Source organism: Salarias fasciatus, chromosome 12 (genome assembly GCF_902148845.1).
Source record: "Salarias fasciatus chromosome 12, fSalaFa1.1, whole genome shotgun sequence".
In the NCBI taxonomy this organism is placed as follows: domain Eukaryota; kingdom Metazoa; phylum Chordata; class Actinopteri; order Blenniiformes; family Blenniidae; genus Salarias; species Salarias fasciatus.
Genome location: NC_043756.1, coordinates 4774248 through 4791636, shown reverse-complemented (window position 1 = coordinate 4791636; position 17389 = coordinate 4774248). Strand labels below are relative to the sequence as shown.

Genomic DNA, 17389 nt, shown 5'->3' with positions numbered 1-17389 from the left:
TGAGGACCGGGACGGGATTAGGCAGCGTGACATATATTGTGAGAGACAGTTATAGTTTGTGAGCCATCAGAGATTCTGTCACCTTGTTTATACTGACATTCCTCTGCTTTATTCTCTGAAGATCCAGCAGATTATTGTAGGCATTGTTGCCAAAATGGGCTGGATTTTCTGATTTATAGCCTTCAGTGTGATTTACAGCCCCACAATAGACACATTGGCTCTATGGAAAGAGAGAACGGTCTTTAAAGGGATTCTAGTCTTTTGCACAGGCACTGCCACTGTGTCTCAAAGTGCGGTCGTTTAAACCCCCTGCTTTACTGTTGTCATATTAACCAGGAAGATGCTGGCAGCGGTGTTAAACCCTGCTCTGACAGCAGGGTTTCGGGGGGTGAGGTGTGCCCCTCCTGGCCACCCGAGGTGAGACGAGAGCAGAGAGAGTTGTCGAATCCGGTTCCAGCCGTGGCCACAGGACGCTCTCTTGTAATTCCGCACTCTGCCTACAATAACGTTTGATCATTGCAGGTGGGGGGGCAGCAGGTACAGGGGAGGAGTGAGGGAGCTGAAGCTTTCCACCCTCTCTCTTTGCCCCCCCCGCTCCCTCATTCCCTCTCCAGACCCCTTACCCGCCTTCTCGCAATTGCTGTCACCCAGTATGAATGCCCCCTCTGGCCCGATGACAAGTCTAGCGTGAAACGCTTGGCTGCCCCCTGAAATTAGCAGTAGAGCCCCCCGGCGGCACATGCTTCTCATGACCAGCACACAGTGGGCCGCCGCCAGATTCTTTTCATTACGGCTGTGGCCTGCCAGCCCCCTGACTCTACCTCCTTCTGCCTCTTCCTCCCCCCTCCTCCTCCTCCTCCTCCTCCTCCTCCTCCCCCCTGTGCGTCGGCCAGAGCTCAGTAAACAGCATCTGTAGTGCTCATCACATTACTGTCACAGGGAGGAGAAGGAAGGAGGCAGCCAGACTCTCTGCGGGTGTTGCTGTTATTTCTGTGTGGAAGCGTCTTTATGTGTGCATACTGTATGACATTTTGTGCGAACACATATAGCACGTATATGCATATGAACTGTGTGTGCACACCCGCGTGTTGGCTTGACGGGATTAGTGAGGAAGGGGGTGAGGGAGAGAGAGAGAGAGAGAGAGAGGTAGCAGCAGTGCAGAGAGTGAGAGAGAGAGCGAGAGAGGAGGGGAGTAGCAGTACAGAGCAATGCCTGGAGGCTCAATCTGTTCCTCACTGAGCTACATCAGTGTTAGAGACGGCGGCTCGGGCCGCGGGGAAGCCTCCACTCGCTCCATCAAACTGTCAGGCAGCCAGCGGAGCTGCACAGGGAGACTCTCAGCTGCCCCCGGGGCCAGTTCAAGTCAACATCCCATTTCCTTGCCTCCTCGCCTAATTTCTCCTACGCCCCGACTTAAATTTCCAATGCCCAGTGTCTGCCGCTGCAGCTCAGCGGCACCGGGCCCGGGGCCATGTCAAAACACTGGGAGGTGCTGAGGGCTGTACATGTGTGCGCGTGGGGATGTGCACACACACTCACCTCTGAAGGCAAGATAGCGAACAAGCTGCAGTCACACAGTCAGCGAGACGAGAAGAAGCTGGGGGGGGCGCGCATTAAAGACAAGATCCAAAAAAAAACAACATAAATCAAGGCTTTTTTTTTTTTTTTTACTCCCTCTCTCCCTCTTTTTCTTTTACCTATGTCCCAATTTTTCTTCCTGGACTATATTCATAACACAGTTGTGTATTCCCTGTCCCTTTAGGTTTCTGGCAGTTTTCTTCTTTCTCTCTGAGCTGAATAAATGCTCCCCGTTCTCCCATACATCTGCCATTACTGTCTGTTTTTTTCTCGCCAAACTACTCCAAGGATCACACCAACAGCCAGCCGGCGCTGTCACTCCCCCCGGGGTTTTGCTGCAAGCAAAGGTTGAGGGATTTCTTCTTGGAGAGAACAAGGCAGTCCTTTAATTTAGTGAAGAAGGGGGACAACTCTTCAAGTTTATCCACGCCGCTATCACCATCAATCTGTCGGTGCGCCGCACGCCCCCGCCTCCCTCCTCCCTCTTGACCTCACCACATACTTTGCATGGAAGTGAAACAGAGCCCTGGCAGGTCTCGGTGCTGTTTACACGGACTCTGGGTAATGTTAAAGTCTGCTTAGTTTGGCCACAGGTCGGGAGTATATCTTTCCTCGCCCTGGCTTGATTTACATGGCCCCCGCTGACTCTTCCCTTAAGTGTGTCAGCTCTAAACCAGAGGTCTCTATGTCTGGTTAATGCAAAGAGCATTTCTCTGAGCTTGTCTCCTTCAATCCTCTTTCACTCTCATTCTCCCCCTGTCGGCTCTCAATGGGCCTCTGTGAAAGGAGCTTTTGCCGAAGCCGTCTCTGTTTGCACAGCCAACTCCGAGGTCCTGAGCTCAAATATGGTTTTGCGTGAGAGCCTGTCTCAGCCTGCTGGTCGATATCATTTCTGCCCGGCAGAGCTTTTTCTCTCAATCTCATTCCCCGCGGACCCTACATCTTCACTGGGATCAATACTTTCCTAATCCGGAGCTCCTGGCCTGACCCTGGGTAATCAGCTGACTTCCCATGCTGCCTGCCGGGGAGGTCAATGGTCAAATGGCTGTATAGATTTGATCCTGTGATCAAATCACTTTGCTAGGTGGTGCTTTCAGATACAGCTAGTAGTTTGAAGCACAATCACTCTATTTTTTTTTTCTTCTTTGTGTTTGAGAGCACGGAATACGGCGGGGTATTTGTTGCTTCATGAGCCAACTAAACCCTGATATCCTCACACCCAAGCCTTACCTTACAATTATGTACTTCTCAAGAGCCTTTAAAGCTTTCATAAAGTGTTTCATTTATTTAACTACTTCCATGGTGTGAAAGCATCATGTAGGCACAAACACCTTCTCCTCAACGTGGCTTTGGAAATTTTAGAAAGTTGAATCGAAGTAAGAATGGCCCCTTGCCACGGAGCTAAAGAGACTTTTGGGTATCTGGCTGATGTTTGTGTCTTAACGGGGGGTCCCCCGGCGGACTTCGAGGCTCTGCATCCACGCCCCATCCAGAATAGCCGCGGCGTCCGCGTCCTCACACCTCATCCCGGCATCTGCAGGAGGGAAATTGCAGGAGAAAATTGGTGTTGTTCCACCAGCATCCGATACTGCTTTGGTCCTCGACTATCTAAATGGACCATTACCCCCTCTGCGCGCTCTCGCTCCAGGAGATCTGGGTTTGTCAGAACTCTGTATATGTCCCTGGAGAAATGTCTCCTAAATTGAAGCCTTTTCTCACATCAAGATGAAGACGTCTGCATTTTTGCATTAATGACTTGGCACTTTACTCACTTGGCGACGGGATGAAGCAGCTGTTGTTCCACATTTGTCAAAATGTAAAAGCCATATCCCTGTCAGTGAAGTGTTAGCACTGCTTTGGCCATGAATGTAACACAATCAGTTACATTGTGTAAAATGCTGCTTTCACCCTTTTTGTCTTATTCCTCTCATTCTCATGGTAGTCATTACGTTGGCTCACAATTTAGCGGGGACACACTTTCCAGCGACTTTGATGAACTGCAGCCAGTCAAGCTTTCATCGCAAATTGTATTGTCAAAGCACTCTTTTGTGCATATGTTCTGTTTTCCTGCTTTTATTCATTTTATTTATTGTTTTATTTGTTTTGAGAAGGAGCTGACAGTGACACTTAAATGCCAGCAGCTCTGGCAGCCTTTGTTTTTCTTATTTATTTTTTTTTTTTTCCACATTTCTCGCAGCAAATACAGGGTTACGATCAGTATTCAGGCAGACAGTCATTGACGCCGTGCCAGCGTTTGCGTCGCTGGGCGAGTTCCTCTTCTGTTCCTCTCTCTATCTCCGAGGCAGAATTCATGGCAGACTGTCCTCCGAGTGTGACAAGTGGAACTGTGTGATTAATTTGGCCAGTCGTTTTAATGTGCTCCGGGACGCGCAGCGCTTATTGTCTTCCCCCTGCACGTCTATCGGAATCTGCCAGAGAAAATGTCCAGGAGAATCGAGACATCCATCCCTCCCCCCCCGTCTTCCTCCCCCACCCTCCCTCGCTCTCTCCTCGCATCTCCCTGCTCGGCGCTGCCTCATTTCAGGGCTGAGCTACAGGGTCGTCATGGGGGCCGGCCCAGGTCGAGGCCCGGCTCCAGCCAGGGCCGCTGGCGGAATAAATCTCCTGTCTCTGAAGTGTTGAAAGCTGTGTAAATGTCAAACGTGTCCGTCTGATGTGCTGGCTGAGCTGAGGGGAGGGGGGTGGAGGGGGTGAAGGGGGGGTGGAGGAGCTGGGAGGCGGTGTTGTGGATGAGCCTTCCACTGAAGCCGGTCCCTTGTTACCCCTGGTAGCTGGCGGTTGCCAGGTGCAGATGTTGCTGCTTGCTCCCTGCCTCTGAACGGCGAGCCAGTTTTTTTGTGTTTTTTTTTTTTTTTTTTTTTCGTTTTGGTGGTGGGGGTGTGCATCCACCAGGGGCTCGGCTCCTGTCAGGCAGCTTAGTGAGCAGAATACCTCTCCGATTTTAACAACGTCCCCCCTGACCAGCAGACGTGCCGTTCGGGGAGGCTCCTGTTTAGGGCTGCGGTTTTGCATTTTTTCTTAACCACATGGCCGTCTTGTATAATCTTAACTGGAAATCATTCCCCCAAGTGAGGATAGTCAAAGAAGCGCAGGGTGTTAAATGACACGGCGCTGCTCCCTCTACGTCCACACACACACACACACACACACACGATCCGGCCTCCTACTTTTATTGTATTCCTCTCTGACTGGACTAAGTATAATAGCCCTACAGGGCAATCACATACAAAAACTGCTCTAACACTGCTTCTCTTCGCCCATCCCCTCATCGCTGTAGTATCCCCCCCGCCTGTTCTTACTGTTGTTTTGTTCCCCTTTTCCACCTGCCTCCCTGTCCCCCGCCGCGCTGCGTGTCTCTCTCTGTCTCCGCCTGAGCCGTAGCTAGTATTCCTCTTTACGCTGTGCTGCAGTTCTTGTAAAAGGATAAGCGCCCGCTGTGCTCTTTTGATATTATTTTTCCTCCTCGCCAGCTCCAGCCTTGCGAGGCCTCATCTCTTGTGTCATGGCTACTGCTGCAACAACAAGGCCAAGCATGCGCCGGGGGAATAGACCGAGTCAATTGTTCATCTCCATCACGTCGGGTTTAAACTCGTCCTCCGTAATAGAGTAGAGCTCACAACCGCTGTGAGATGGAAGTCATCCGTTGAGCTGCATGCTAAGAATACATTTACACCGATTTCCTGAGGGTAGGGCCATGCTGGAGATGGGATCAATTTTCCTTTTTTTTTTTTTTGGAGGGGGGGGTGTGTAACTCATAGATAGATCACGATGGAGAGCAACATTGTTTTGAATGTGATTTCTTTAAGATGAAACGGCGGAGTGGTGGGGGAACAAATGGACGATGATAACAGGTTGTGATGTGCACGGATCTGGCAGCACAGAACTGGCTGGCAATTAATTTGTCTGGAATTCGCAGTCTGAATGGGAAACTGATTGACAAGAATCCGAAGCCGCTTTCTTTTCTTAATGCTCTGCACTCTGTGGTGATTGTCTTCGACAATCACCACAGAGTGCAGAGGACAAAAGACGACATGGCGTATAGAAAAACTCACCAATGTAACGTTTTCATTATTCAAGCTGGATTTTGGTCACAGGTTATTTCTGTAATTATCAGTAGTTCTTACTTATTCTAATTCATTTAAATGTTAACAGCATATTAGGTATTATTATTGCAACATTTTTCGATTCGTTTTTTATAGTTAAGGCCACAAGATGGATGAAAGGATCGATAGGAGGCTGTTAAAACGGAGTAATAACGCAAAACAAGACTTGTTTTCAGTGACAAAAGACCAAATCTTTTGACGGGGATCATTGCAGAGCAAGGATGTTTCAGGAGAAGAGCTTCACACAAATTGTGTAGCCTGGATGAGCAAATTTAAAAAGCTAGAAAGTTACTGATGCTACATCATGTCAAAGAAATCTGATTTGTCTCCAAGTAAATCTTTCGATGTGTCCAAGCACAAATCCACCCAGAGATAAGAAGGGAGAAAATGGGGAAAAATTACTTGGTAGTGAAAAGAAATGCAAGAAAACAGTTTTCCGAACGATGTTTGCATGAATGAATACAGAGAGCATTTCTACGCCAGGAATTCCAGTTTCACAGAACAAAACACAACTTTGTTTTTCCACTGCAGACGATTACAGTTAATGACAGCTTTATTTAAGAAATGACTGAAAATTCCCTAATTATTGAAATAAAACGCTTTAATCTTTTCAAATGTTTGGTTTTCACGATCAGTTCTAAAGAGTCACTCAAGTAACAATAAATTGGTTGAGTTAGATTAGTAAACGGTTGAGTTAGATTGGCTTTGAGTCAGAGCTCCTGCCAGCTGTAGCTCCAGCTGTAACCCTCCGTACAGCTTCCTCAGCTGAATCATGGGTTATGGAGTGCCCCCCCCACCACCCCTCCGCCACCCCTGCCCCCGCCCATAATCATGCCCCAGTTCTCCTCCACTGAGAGATCTTGGCCACTGAGCCTTTGCTCTGATTACTCTCGTTATTTAATTATACATTTGGACCCACCGCGCTCACAACAAAGGGCCGCTGTGCCTCCATTGACCCAGCTCTCTCCTCATTGTGCCCGGCTCTGAAAGGGAGTCAAACAAAATAAAGAGGGTCCACTTAAATATGTTGCCACAGGGACTTAATTGACAGATTGAAGGCACTTTTTCACCGGGACGGACTCCCTCTCCCTCTCTCTCCCTTCTGCCTGAATTGCTGCGCTCGTCCGGCTTCCTGCTGTGAGGTCCAGCCGGACCGGCCCGCAGCTCCACGACTCCTGTTTCCACAACTTCGCCGGCCTTTGTGTGTGGAGGGGAGCGAGTTACCAGCCAAGAGCGTTTAGCAACAAATGAATGTGAGAAGCGGAAGCGAGGGTCTAGTGAGCAGGATTTAAGTCCAGGAATGTGGTAATAAAAAAAAAACCCGGCGGATGCCTTTAGACAGAGTCACTGGCATTGCTTTAACTTAACGCGTACTTTATAGGTTGAAGGTGAATATCAGCTCCAGTGTTCGGTCGGTTTTAATCATGTTTTTATTATTTGCTTTGAAAAAAAGAAGCGTGCCAGAAATGAATGGCTCAGGATCACGGTATCTGCAGTATTCTCACCATCTGTTCGATAGGGACAAGGTCTGATTTTTTTTTTTTTTTTGCCTTGTTTTTCCTCTTTCTTTGGATATTTGAGTCTGATCACAGCATATTTTAATACCAAAAAGACTTCTAAAATTCCAAATGCTGAAGACAAACCATTTCACTTTCTGACTGAATAGAGTGTGATTTGGCCTTTGGCCGTGCTAGACAAGGCATATTTCAGAATACAACCTCTCTTGTTATTCAGTCCCTTTATCCCCGCAGAAGTCTGACATACAAATTAAAGACTGGTTTGTCACAAGGCGGATTTGAAATACCACACTTAATAGGCGCTGCATCGGAGAATTCAAAGAACCTAAGCTCTCCGTGTCCTTGAGATGCTATCGTCCAATTTTAAAGCACACTTAAAAGGCTAAATGACAAGCTGCAGCTGAATGCAAAGTCACTGAACAGGCTCTTTATGACAGAACCTTGTGTGTAGTATTATTCATTTTTTCATGTTTTTTTTTTTTGCAAATTCGCTAGCTTTGAATTGGCGGCAGAAACACCAGAATGGCGCTCCGTGCCGCTTTTGAAACTTGAAAAAAACTCTCTCAGACTTACCACACTCTCCTTTCCCGCTTCATCCTCTGCCATTTGCACTGAAAGCTGACAGTGAATGAGAGGCTGCACACAAAAATAACATCTGCACTGATTATGCTGCTGGGGGGAGCCAAATGAATAATTCCTTATATTTCCTGTGTCTGTCTCTTTTTTCTTACAGTGTGACAGCGAGAGTGACATTGACGACAAGGTAAGACTGCTTTTCCTGTGTTTATTCACCCGCCGCATGAAGTGGCTTAGAGTTGTGAATAACAAATTTGAGCTCTCAACTAAAGAAGGGAGACAGTCATTGAGTGCTCGCCAAAAACAAAAAAATAACAGGTGAGTTTAGAAGACGGTTGCCCGTCTCGCCGCTGTTGATTATTTGCATCAAACAGAACATGAAAGTCACCAAAAGGTGTGCAGGAGGAAACAGGAGGTGTGTTAGTTTTATGATTTGGGAAGAAGAAAAAAAAAAGATCTGGCACCTTATTTTACAAGCCGCTATGTCTCATGTATTTCCTCGAGTCGAGATCGTAGCGTGTTTTATTGTCTCTGCGTCACATCACTCTGACCGCGGGTGGTTTTTCCTTCATCCCTCAGTATTTCATCAGGAGGTCAGCGATTTAAAAAGAACAGGCTGCCTGAGTCAATTAGAGTAAAGAACCATTTCCAGTTAGAACGCATCGATGTTTGCATTTTTGTTTCAGAAAAGTTCACCGTTACACAGCTACGTTTTGAAAATGGTGTCTGCTTCCGTGGAAAAGGCAGAAGCGCCATTCCATCAGGACCTGAAGGGTTCGGGCTCTGCTGGATGATGATGAAACCTGATGATTTGTGGAGCTGATTCTAGTAAAATTAACTCATCGTAGTGTTTGGGAAAACACACCCATTTTACACATTTTAGAGTTTAAACAACGCTCAAGACGAAGGGGCCCAAAGTAAAATCTCCCCCACATCAGTATATATGGTGTTCACCCCACATTCTGATCCTTCCAAATTCTTACAGACCAGGCGTATTTCTTAACGTTATCCAATGTTTTTAACCTCAGGTTCTTGTTCTTCACTGGCGTCACTTCAGAAACTTCCAGGTTCAACATTTTCTGCAGTCTTCTGGATTTTTGGGACCATTTGGACCAAATCATTTAAGTCATCTTCCTTCACATGCTCACACTCATATCTGAATATCTGTTATAACTGAAATGAAAACAATGTTTTTTCACCTGAAAAGTGTCAATAACAACAATTATATAGGCACTAATTACAGCATCAATCTTACACATTAATTATAAGAACTATCCTTTTTCTGCGTTGAGCAGCAATATCACCAACCTCACTGCTGAGCGATGCGACGGCGGCCTATCAGTTTCCCCTCTGCGTATTTATTTGTGGCAGACTTCGAGGTGGCTTGCCGATGGCAGCCACCTGGTAACACGAGATGAAACGCCTTTGGGGAATTTCGTGCATCCTAATTCCTCCACGGTTTAGCAATTACTCCCTGGTAAATGAATGAGATAGCACGCCTAATCTCCTGTAAGCTTAGCTCCCAGTTCTGTGGAAATGTCTGCCGCTCGCCCCATAAATAATACATTGATAGCAGGCCCAATTTGCATTAACTGTAGCCCGGCAAGTCAATAGGCTTTTATCTCTTCATTGAAGCGAGAAGGAACCGAGGGCGCTAGCTAGTTGACACGACGGAGAGACATGGCAGGCCTGTCAGTCTCCATACGGATCCCTGACACCGCTGTGGGGGGTACACCGCCGAGCAAAGTCGGAGGGAAGCTCTCGGAGTGTTTCCTTTTCAGGGTTTTGTTTTCCCCCTCCGCTCAGTTACCTGGAACTCATAACAGTTTTATATAGTGTCACAAATTTTGACATTTAATATTTTAAAAGTTTGATACTGTGATAAAAAAAAAAAAACACACACACACACGCACACAACAATGTGGCTAAGAGAAAGGGAAAAAAACGTGGGGGGGGGGAAGCAAGAAGTGCTTTCACAGCTTTGCTGAAACGCATCTGTGTTTCTGTGTTGGTGAGGTGTCAGGCTGTCTGCTCGCGGAAACGGCTCCTCGTTTGGTGTTTGGCACCGCTTATTTTTGCCAGGTTTCGGTTGAAGTGGGATACATTTCTAGACATGTTGGACGATCAGTCATAGCTGCCAAGATTTCACCTTGCAAAAAGTGTGTGTTACTTATTACACAGTTTGCTCCAAGTAATCAGTTTGATACTTCATGTTTTGGTGTTTTATAGCCGGAGTTTTATAGCATAAGGCCCGTGGGCCAAAAACCAGCCCGCGAGAGGCTCCAGTCTGGCCGACCAAACCACCAAGCAAATTCTAATCATTTCAATGGAAACATTAATTTTTTTGAACTTTTTTTTTTTGGTGTTTTATGAGTGTTGGAAGAAAAACAACACTGAGACCTGAGCCGATATGTCGGTGATGCTGCCATGAAAGCTCGCCACCTCATTGCTCAAAGTCATGCTCGCAGGGTGAGTTTGTAAAAACACCCATAATACAACAGATGTAGGAGAAGTTATGTAGATATTTTACTGTCGATGGAATCATTCAGATTGACTTCATGTTGAGATTGTAGTCATTTTCTGTAGTAATTGTTTTGTTTTGCAGAAATATAGACATTTTCATCCCTTATTCTCTGCGCCACAACAAATAAAAGTTGAAATTTAAAGGTGATCACGGCTCTATTCGACCAGTCCGACCCACTCGAGATGAAATTTAGCTGCATGTCGCCTCTGGATTGAAATGTGTTTGACACTCCTGCTTGGCATCGACTGATCGGTGGTAGAGTCGTCTTCCCAGCTCATCGATGAGTCCAGGCTCCCCTAAGAAAGACACTGAACCCCGAGTTTCGCATGGGAGCATCTGTCAGTGTGTGTGTGTGTGTGTGTGTGTGTGTGTGTGTGTGTGTGTGTGTGTGTGTGTGTGTGTGTGAATGTGCAAGACATGAAACAAAGAAAATGCTGTATAAACCAAATCAGCAGTGTAATTCTCACTTTTTAAGCCTCTATCAAAAGCCCAATGTCGTACTCCCGGTGTTATTTTTATTGCAAGACACTTGACACTCCCTCAGTGATAAACATATTCAATGAATCGCTCTGTAAGTGAACAATAGAGGTGTTGTCGCAACGTGACACCGGTGTGAATCCCTAAGCTGAGGCTGCAGAGTAATACTGAAAGTGAAAAACACAAACGAAAGTCACAAGCTGAAATGCTGTTTTCGGTTTCTTATGCAAAACTACAGATTTTCACTCCTGGATCCTCCGCTCGCCTTTTTCATGTCTCGGTGCCTTGCTCTCGATTCTTAGTTTCCATTCCCACTGAGCTTTTCACTTAAACTTGATGTGTTTTTGACATGACTTTAACTCCCAGAGCATAGCTTCACACTTACAGTAAAAGAGTTAACATTCACTGTGATTTGCCTTTAGTGTAGATTTGCATCGTGGGGATTTGTGGAGGCTGAGATTCAAGCTTTCAACATCGAACAGTGGTGTAATTGTTTCAGACTCAACCTTTTGGTCAGAGTTAGTCCCGCCGTACACATTCGATGCAAAGAAATTTCTGTGGAAGCAACCGAAAACTGAATCCTTCTTTGCATTTTAGCTTTTAGTGTTTTGAAGAATGAGAGTGTATGGTTTAGAGGCTGCAGCGCAGGTTTCTAATTGATGTCGAGCTTGACTTGTTTTTGTAATAGTCTTATATCCTTGCCGCTAGCTAACATTAGCTTTGTATTTTGAGTAAGCAACATGTGGTTCGACTGTAACTGCCTGGTGTGTGTAGCACGCACACACACACACACACACACTCACACACACACACACACTCACCAGAAACACTGTGAAACATTTTCATAGTCACACAGTTCAGGGTTTTGAATGATCTCCAGCACGGCTTCTTTTCATAAGATGTTGACATAAATTGCTGCTCACTATAACAAGTTTTATAAGAGCAAAGCGGCATACGGTAAGACTGCAGTGTTCTGCACAAAAGAAGACTGAAAACACTGAATTTATACCTCAGCAGTCTAGAAGGTAACGTCTATTCTGCTGCTTGCTTCATTTGACACAAGAAGTTTTTGCGAGTTCCGCTGAGAGTCTGCCTCGATTTTGTTTTGGACTCGAACCGAGGTCCCCGACACTCGAGGTCAGCTCCTGAATCATTGTGCAACCAGGTTTCTACTGGACATCAATCATGGATTGTTTAACTAAAATCCCCAACAGGGCCTAATATTTTTTCTTAAATAGCTGTCGGACACGGTAAAACCACAACCGCAGCTCAAACCGTTCTCAGATACAACCTGGGCGAGATTCACGTTTTCACTTGATATTCCTCCAATTCAGGAGCCATTTTCAAAAAGTTTTCTGCACTTTCAGCTGTTCCGAGAACTGTTGTCACGTAAAATCGGAACGTTTTCACTTGAAAATGTTGTCGAGTAAACAGAGCCGAAGTCAGAAGTCCTGTTATCTGAAAACATGGAAGCCCCGGGATACGTGTTTGTATTTTCTGTTTATCCAGTGATGGTGAAATTTGCTTCCCCGTGGCAGAGGCATCAAACACACACAGGAAACCCGGTTGTTGCCAACAGTAAATTGTACCTGAGCACCAACGTGACTCCAAAACAAGTTTCAGTATTGTGAGTTTTTCAGACCTGCGCTGTTGATGTGTGTGTAATTTTCCAAGACCGCTAGAAGAAACGAACATCTGGACGAGGGTTAGAGCAGCGCTGACCTTTTGCTTTCCTTCAGAAACACGTATTACCATAATCAGCATGATGACAGTTGTGAATCATCCATATCAAATTGCAGAGGAGAGGAGAAGAATTGTGGGGGGGGGGAATAATATGACAGGCCATCACCAAAAAGAAGAAGAGGAAAAAAAAATACCGACGGAGTAAAAATTGGGTTCCACGAGGAGAAAGACAAACACTGTCATTTGTAATTGCCTGCACTCAGGATAACTCGACGGTGATAATTTTCTGCAACGTTTTTGCTGAAACAGGTGCCAGCTCCGCCCGTATCTTTCCAGCGAAAACAAAGACTCCTTTCACATCAGATTATCAGCCACCTGAACACCCACATTGTCGGGATTTCACAGATTAACTTAATTAGAATATTGCTTCCAGGTGTGCCCCCGGGGTGCAATCAGTTACACTGTATTTGAATAACACTGACGAGTTGCTACAGCAAAGTCAGTTTGGATTGCGGCGCCTCGTGAAGCTCCGTCGCATCGGGGCGACGCCGGAGCCGCGACGCCGCTCGGCGTCTCCGCAACGTGTCAGACTTGAATTCCCTGCAGATTGCCGGGTCACCTCCGGTCCGGGGAGCGGCTGCCGAGAAAGAAAGCTTTATGTAAATGAACCAGCCGCGATGAAAACAGGCAATCAAAGTCTTGCTTTCACATCTCGGAGTGAGGCGGCGGGGGGGGGGGGGGGGGGGGGGCTGTCAGCCGATGTGCAAGATTACATGATTCTTGACAATAGGAAGTATTCAGCGCACTTCAAAATAAAAATAAAAAATACCCCTGACCTCGAAGTTTTATGTGGACACCCTGCAGGAAAACTCAGATCATTAAAAATTCTTAATGGAGAACAATGTTTGTTCTGTTTTTGCCGTTTCTAAACCAACACTGAGCGCCTGTGCAGAGTGACACTAAATCTGAGGTTCGGGAAGAAGCTAACCACAGCTTAGCTCATTGAGAGCTGGAAAAACAAGCGTGTAAGCCTCCCTCACGACCCGACTTAATGCTTTTTTGGCAACGCTATCCTTATATGTATCTTTTGTCCACCGAAATGCATCATTGAGGTGAAATCACGGCGTGCTGAGCTCTTAAGAGGGTAAACACTCAAGCAGTGGATCCAAAAAGGCTGCACTAATGTTTCCTCAGGTCATCATGGGTTGGATCATAAATCGCTCGATAGTACAGACGCTTTGTGTTTCCACTGCTTTGTGCAAGTGAGAAGGTTGTTTGTCTTTGCTGTGAGCCGAAATGCTCTCCACAAAGAGTCACTTGTCGTCACTTGATGTCTTTATGTGACCCTAACTTGATTAAAAATACTTCTCCAATATTTTCCAAGAAGATGTTAAGTAAACCACGCTTCATAGAAAAGCTCTTGTGATTGTCTCCTGTTGAGATACATATCATCAATATCTGAAAAAACAGCACTTATGACATCTTTTAATTTATCAGTTTTAAACTTCCTAAAACCAAAAGTAACGTGTCAATAATTATTTTTTGTTGCTGTTTTTTATTTATCTAAAATACTTATATACTTAATCAATCATGCTAAATTACATGCTCACTTAAATTGGTCGTCTTTTCAGTTTGCCTGCGTTTTGCAGCCGATTAACACCATGAGTTACATCGTTTGCAAACGGGAGATTTTGAATCAGAGTTTTGTTTTTTTTGGTGCTTCAGACCTTGTTCACATGAGACTGATCTGCTGGAAACAGTGTTGTTTCTGTGTTGGTTGGCTTGTCTTTGCTGTGTAGCGATCGGACGGAACGCCAAGCCTCCACAAGCACAGAATGAAGCGTGATACAATGTAGCTGGACATGTCGGCGGAGGAAGTTAATCAAACGTTGTCAGAAAGAATTAATGTGAACTTGGCAAGAAAGGTGCAGTGCAGGAGATGATGGGTTACAAAGTCAACAGAAGAGATCTAGAAAAGATTGCAACACCTCAAAATGGGTACAACACAGAAAATATCTTATTACAAAGTCTGCAAATAAAAGCCGTGGGGGGCCAGCTGGAGAAATGCCTTCCACTGTAACATCTTCATTTGCACCACCTTTTCGCATTGTCAGAACATCAGCTGACACATGCATCTGTGCACAACAAAATGTTTGAACCAATTTTTCCAAGCACAAAACCTTCTGTGACACAAGAGTGCTAACCATTCCTCCACGTTCCACCAGTAATCTGTGAGCCAGCCAGACCTGCCAACCTCTGACATGTGTGAGATACTTGAAGTCAAGACAGTCATTTTCTTTCATTGGAGAGGCAGAAAAAGAAATAGAGTGGGATTTATCCCTTCTCGGTTTGTCCGTGCACTCTCCTGAAGTGTCATCCTATCTCCATTAGGCTCCACTTTTCTGTCCTCGCCGGCTCTTCCAATTTCCTCCGATTTCTTTCTCTTGTGCAAATATTTCAGCGGCCGGCCGGCTGTATGCAAAACGTTAAGGCGGCGGCCTTGTGTCAGGTGAGTCGCCGTCGCCGCGGCAGCACACAGGTCGACTAATTCCATTTGGTCCTATTTGCCGAGCAGTCACTCAGCAGAAAGTGTATCTGTCTCCGGGGGAGTCTCCAAGGACCATTACCACATCCCGTCTATGAGCTCCTTTATGGCTGTGGCGTACTCATCTGCCGGGGCGGCACACTGGCTTCTGATTGACACATTAATTCCTCCTCTTCCTCCTTATCTTCCGTGCAGTTTGCGGAATGAATGCCATATCGCCGCGTCCGAACGTCTACCGGCTTATCAGTAATGGCTCGTCAGCTCGCGGGATCCTCCCGATTGATGTATTGGGGGAGGTACGCCGTGTAAAGCCAGCAGTGCACCCGCTATGAAAAACAAGGACGCTGCGGGGATTTAAACATATCCGTTAACACCACGTCTGCTGTCATCTCTCTTGTTTTTTTTTTTTTTTCTCTTTAAATCTCATTCTCTTGTATGTGCTCGTTTTAATTTACCGCCGGCTCTCGTTTCGTCACTGCCTCCGCTGTCATTCTGCTCCTCTTCTCCTCCTGTCGCCATCTTGAGAAACGGAAAAAAAAAAAAAAAGCCAAAAGTAATATATATTCATGTAGGTATGTCCCCGCTCCTCCATGCGCCTCCCCGGCCCCCCCGCCGCTTTGAAAGATCTAGATTGGTCTGCTAGAGTCACCATATTCAATAACAAACAGACCACCCACCGGGCCGCTGACAACCTTAACTGTTTTTTTTATGGACGGAAAAAAATGGACCGGCTTAATGTTTCGACACAAGTGATCATCCGTCCTCATCTCTTTAATGAAATTAGATTAAGTGCACCTGGGAAAGAGCTGAGAAAGCAGAATGCCCCGCCACCGCCTTTAATCTAAAACCAATTTGCCAGTAATATTCCTTTCCCCCCAGCCTGGGATTCGTCGGCCCTGATTCAAAATGGAGGAGGAACGAGATGAGACCAGAGCTGACTGGTTGCATTCAGCTCCCCACAGGCGCTGTGAAATTAGAACTGACACCGGCAACACAGGCCTTAATATGGAGATGTCATTTTTTTCCTCTTGCTTTTGTCTTTCTCTTCCCTCCATTCCCTTCTCTTCGTTTATTCTCCTTTTTTTTTTTTTTCTCTTACACTGTTACTTCCTCTTTTCATCACGGTTTCCATTCGCTGGCCAAACCTGAAAGTCAAACAAATCAGGACTGAAAAAAAAAAAAAAATAAGAATAGGAAACATGGAACTGCAAAGTTTAACCAGTCCTCACTGATTAGTGTAATGTTTGGACGTAGCACATCCTGCTAATTTAAAGATTAGGACTGAGATTAAAGTTATGCTATAATCACATTTTTGGGAGAAAGAATGAGGACTTTGTTGATTAGCCAGAACTAAACATGTTATCCATCAGGTGGTCTCATGATGTTCCTCACATCCAGCTATTACTACAAACCTGGAAGCACTTTTCTCTTTGATTTATATTGGGCTGTTTGCAGCATGCTCTCATTTCTAACCAGCTCAAACTCCAGTCAGCTCTGCAGGCTTAAGGTTTTTTTTTTTTTTTTTACTGCATCTTTTGTCCATTTTGCACACAAGTATGCGGCGACCAGGAAGCACACATGTGGAAGTGAAGGAGGACAGCGGCGTGCGAGGCCCGTGTGTTTGTGCATAGGCTCGGAGGCAAGTGTGTGTAAGGGCATGCTCAGCGGTGAAAACCAGCCCCAGTGCATGTTGGGAAGAAGAGGCGTGATGACAGAGAAAGACTTGGAGCTTCTGCGGGGCCGGCCAGCAGACACCGCCAGCTGACATCAGCCAAGACAGCCTGTCACTAGCAATGCACGTCAGGCAGGCGACGCAGGGACAGTCAGCGCCGCCACGCCGTCATCGATGTGGCACCCAGTACCCTGGTCCACATTCTGTGTTTTTTTTTTTTTTTTTTTTAAAGGTTAGCACTGATGTTGGCACCCGGTATGAAAATAGAAAGGTTGTGGCAAGCAGAAACCACGCGGAGGCCATTTAAGAACGAGGGAGGTGCGAAAACATAGCGAGGCATCAAGACTGCAATCTTCCTTCAGTTCCTGGCTCGTCCCAGCGAGGATGTTTGTGTTGGTGGAGAGTGTTAATAGAACAAATAGTCGTCCCTTTGTTCTGTTAGAATTATAACACGCACGGCGAACTCTGTGAGAAAACCCTGCCGCCACTCAGCCGTGCTCCGCGGCTTGTGATCATTGTTATTGGGGGAGTTATTGTTGCCTCAATGAACACTGGGTTTTGGTATGTGTTTTTCTTTCACCTGGACTCGATCCATTTTTAGAGGTGGTTTTCCTCAAACACTGTTTTTCCCACCTGAGAGCCCTGGTCCTGTAATAGAGGAGTTTTTCAGCAACGGCCAGGTGAAACGCTCGA

The 17389-nt window shown here is 46.0% G+C and overlaps 1 protein-coding gene across 11 annotated transcripts in view; it reads left to right on the top strand.

Moving 5' to 3' along the window:
• The window catches only part of fbrsl1 (fibrosin-like 1), a 298333-nt gene that overhangs the window by 199714 nt on the left and 81230 nt on the right, over positions 1–17389 (top strand). For all 11 annotated transcript variants that reach the window (XM_030104195.1, XM_030104194.1, XM_030104190.1 and 8 more), the window contains one exon: positions 7953–7982. In XM_030104195.1, the coding sequence (XP_029960055.1) occupies positions 7953–7982 (30 nt within the window). The remainder of the gene's footprint in view (positions 1–7952; positions 7983–17389) is intronic.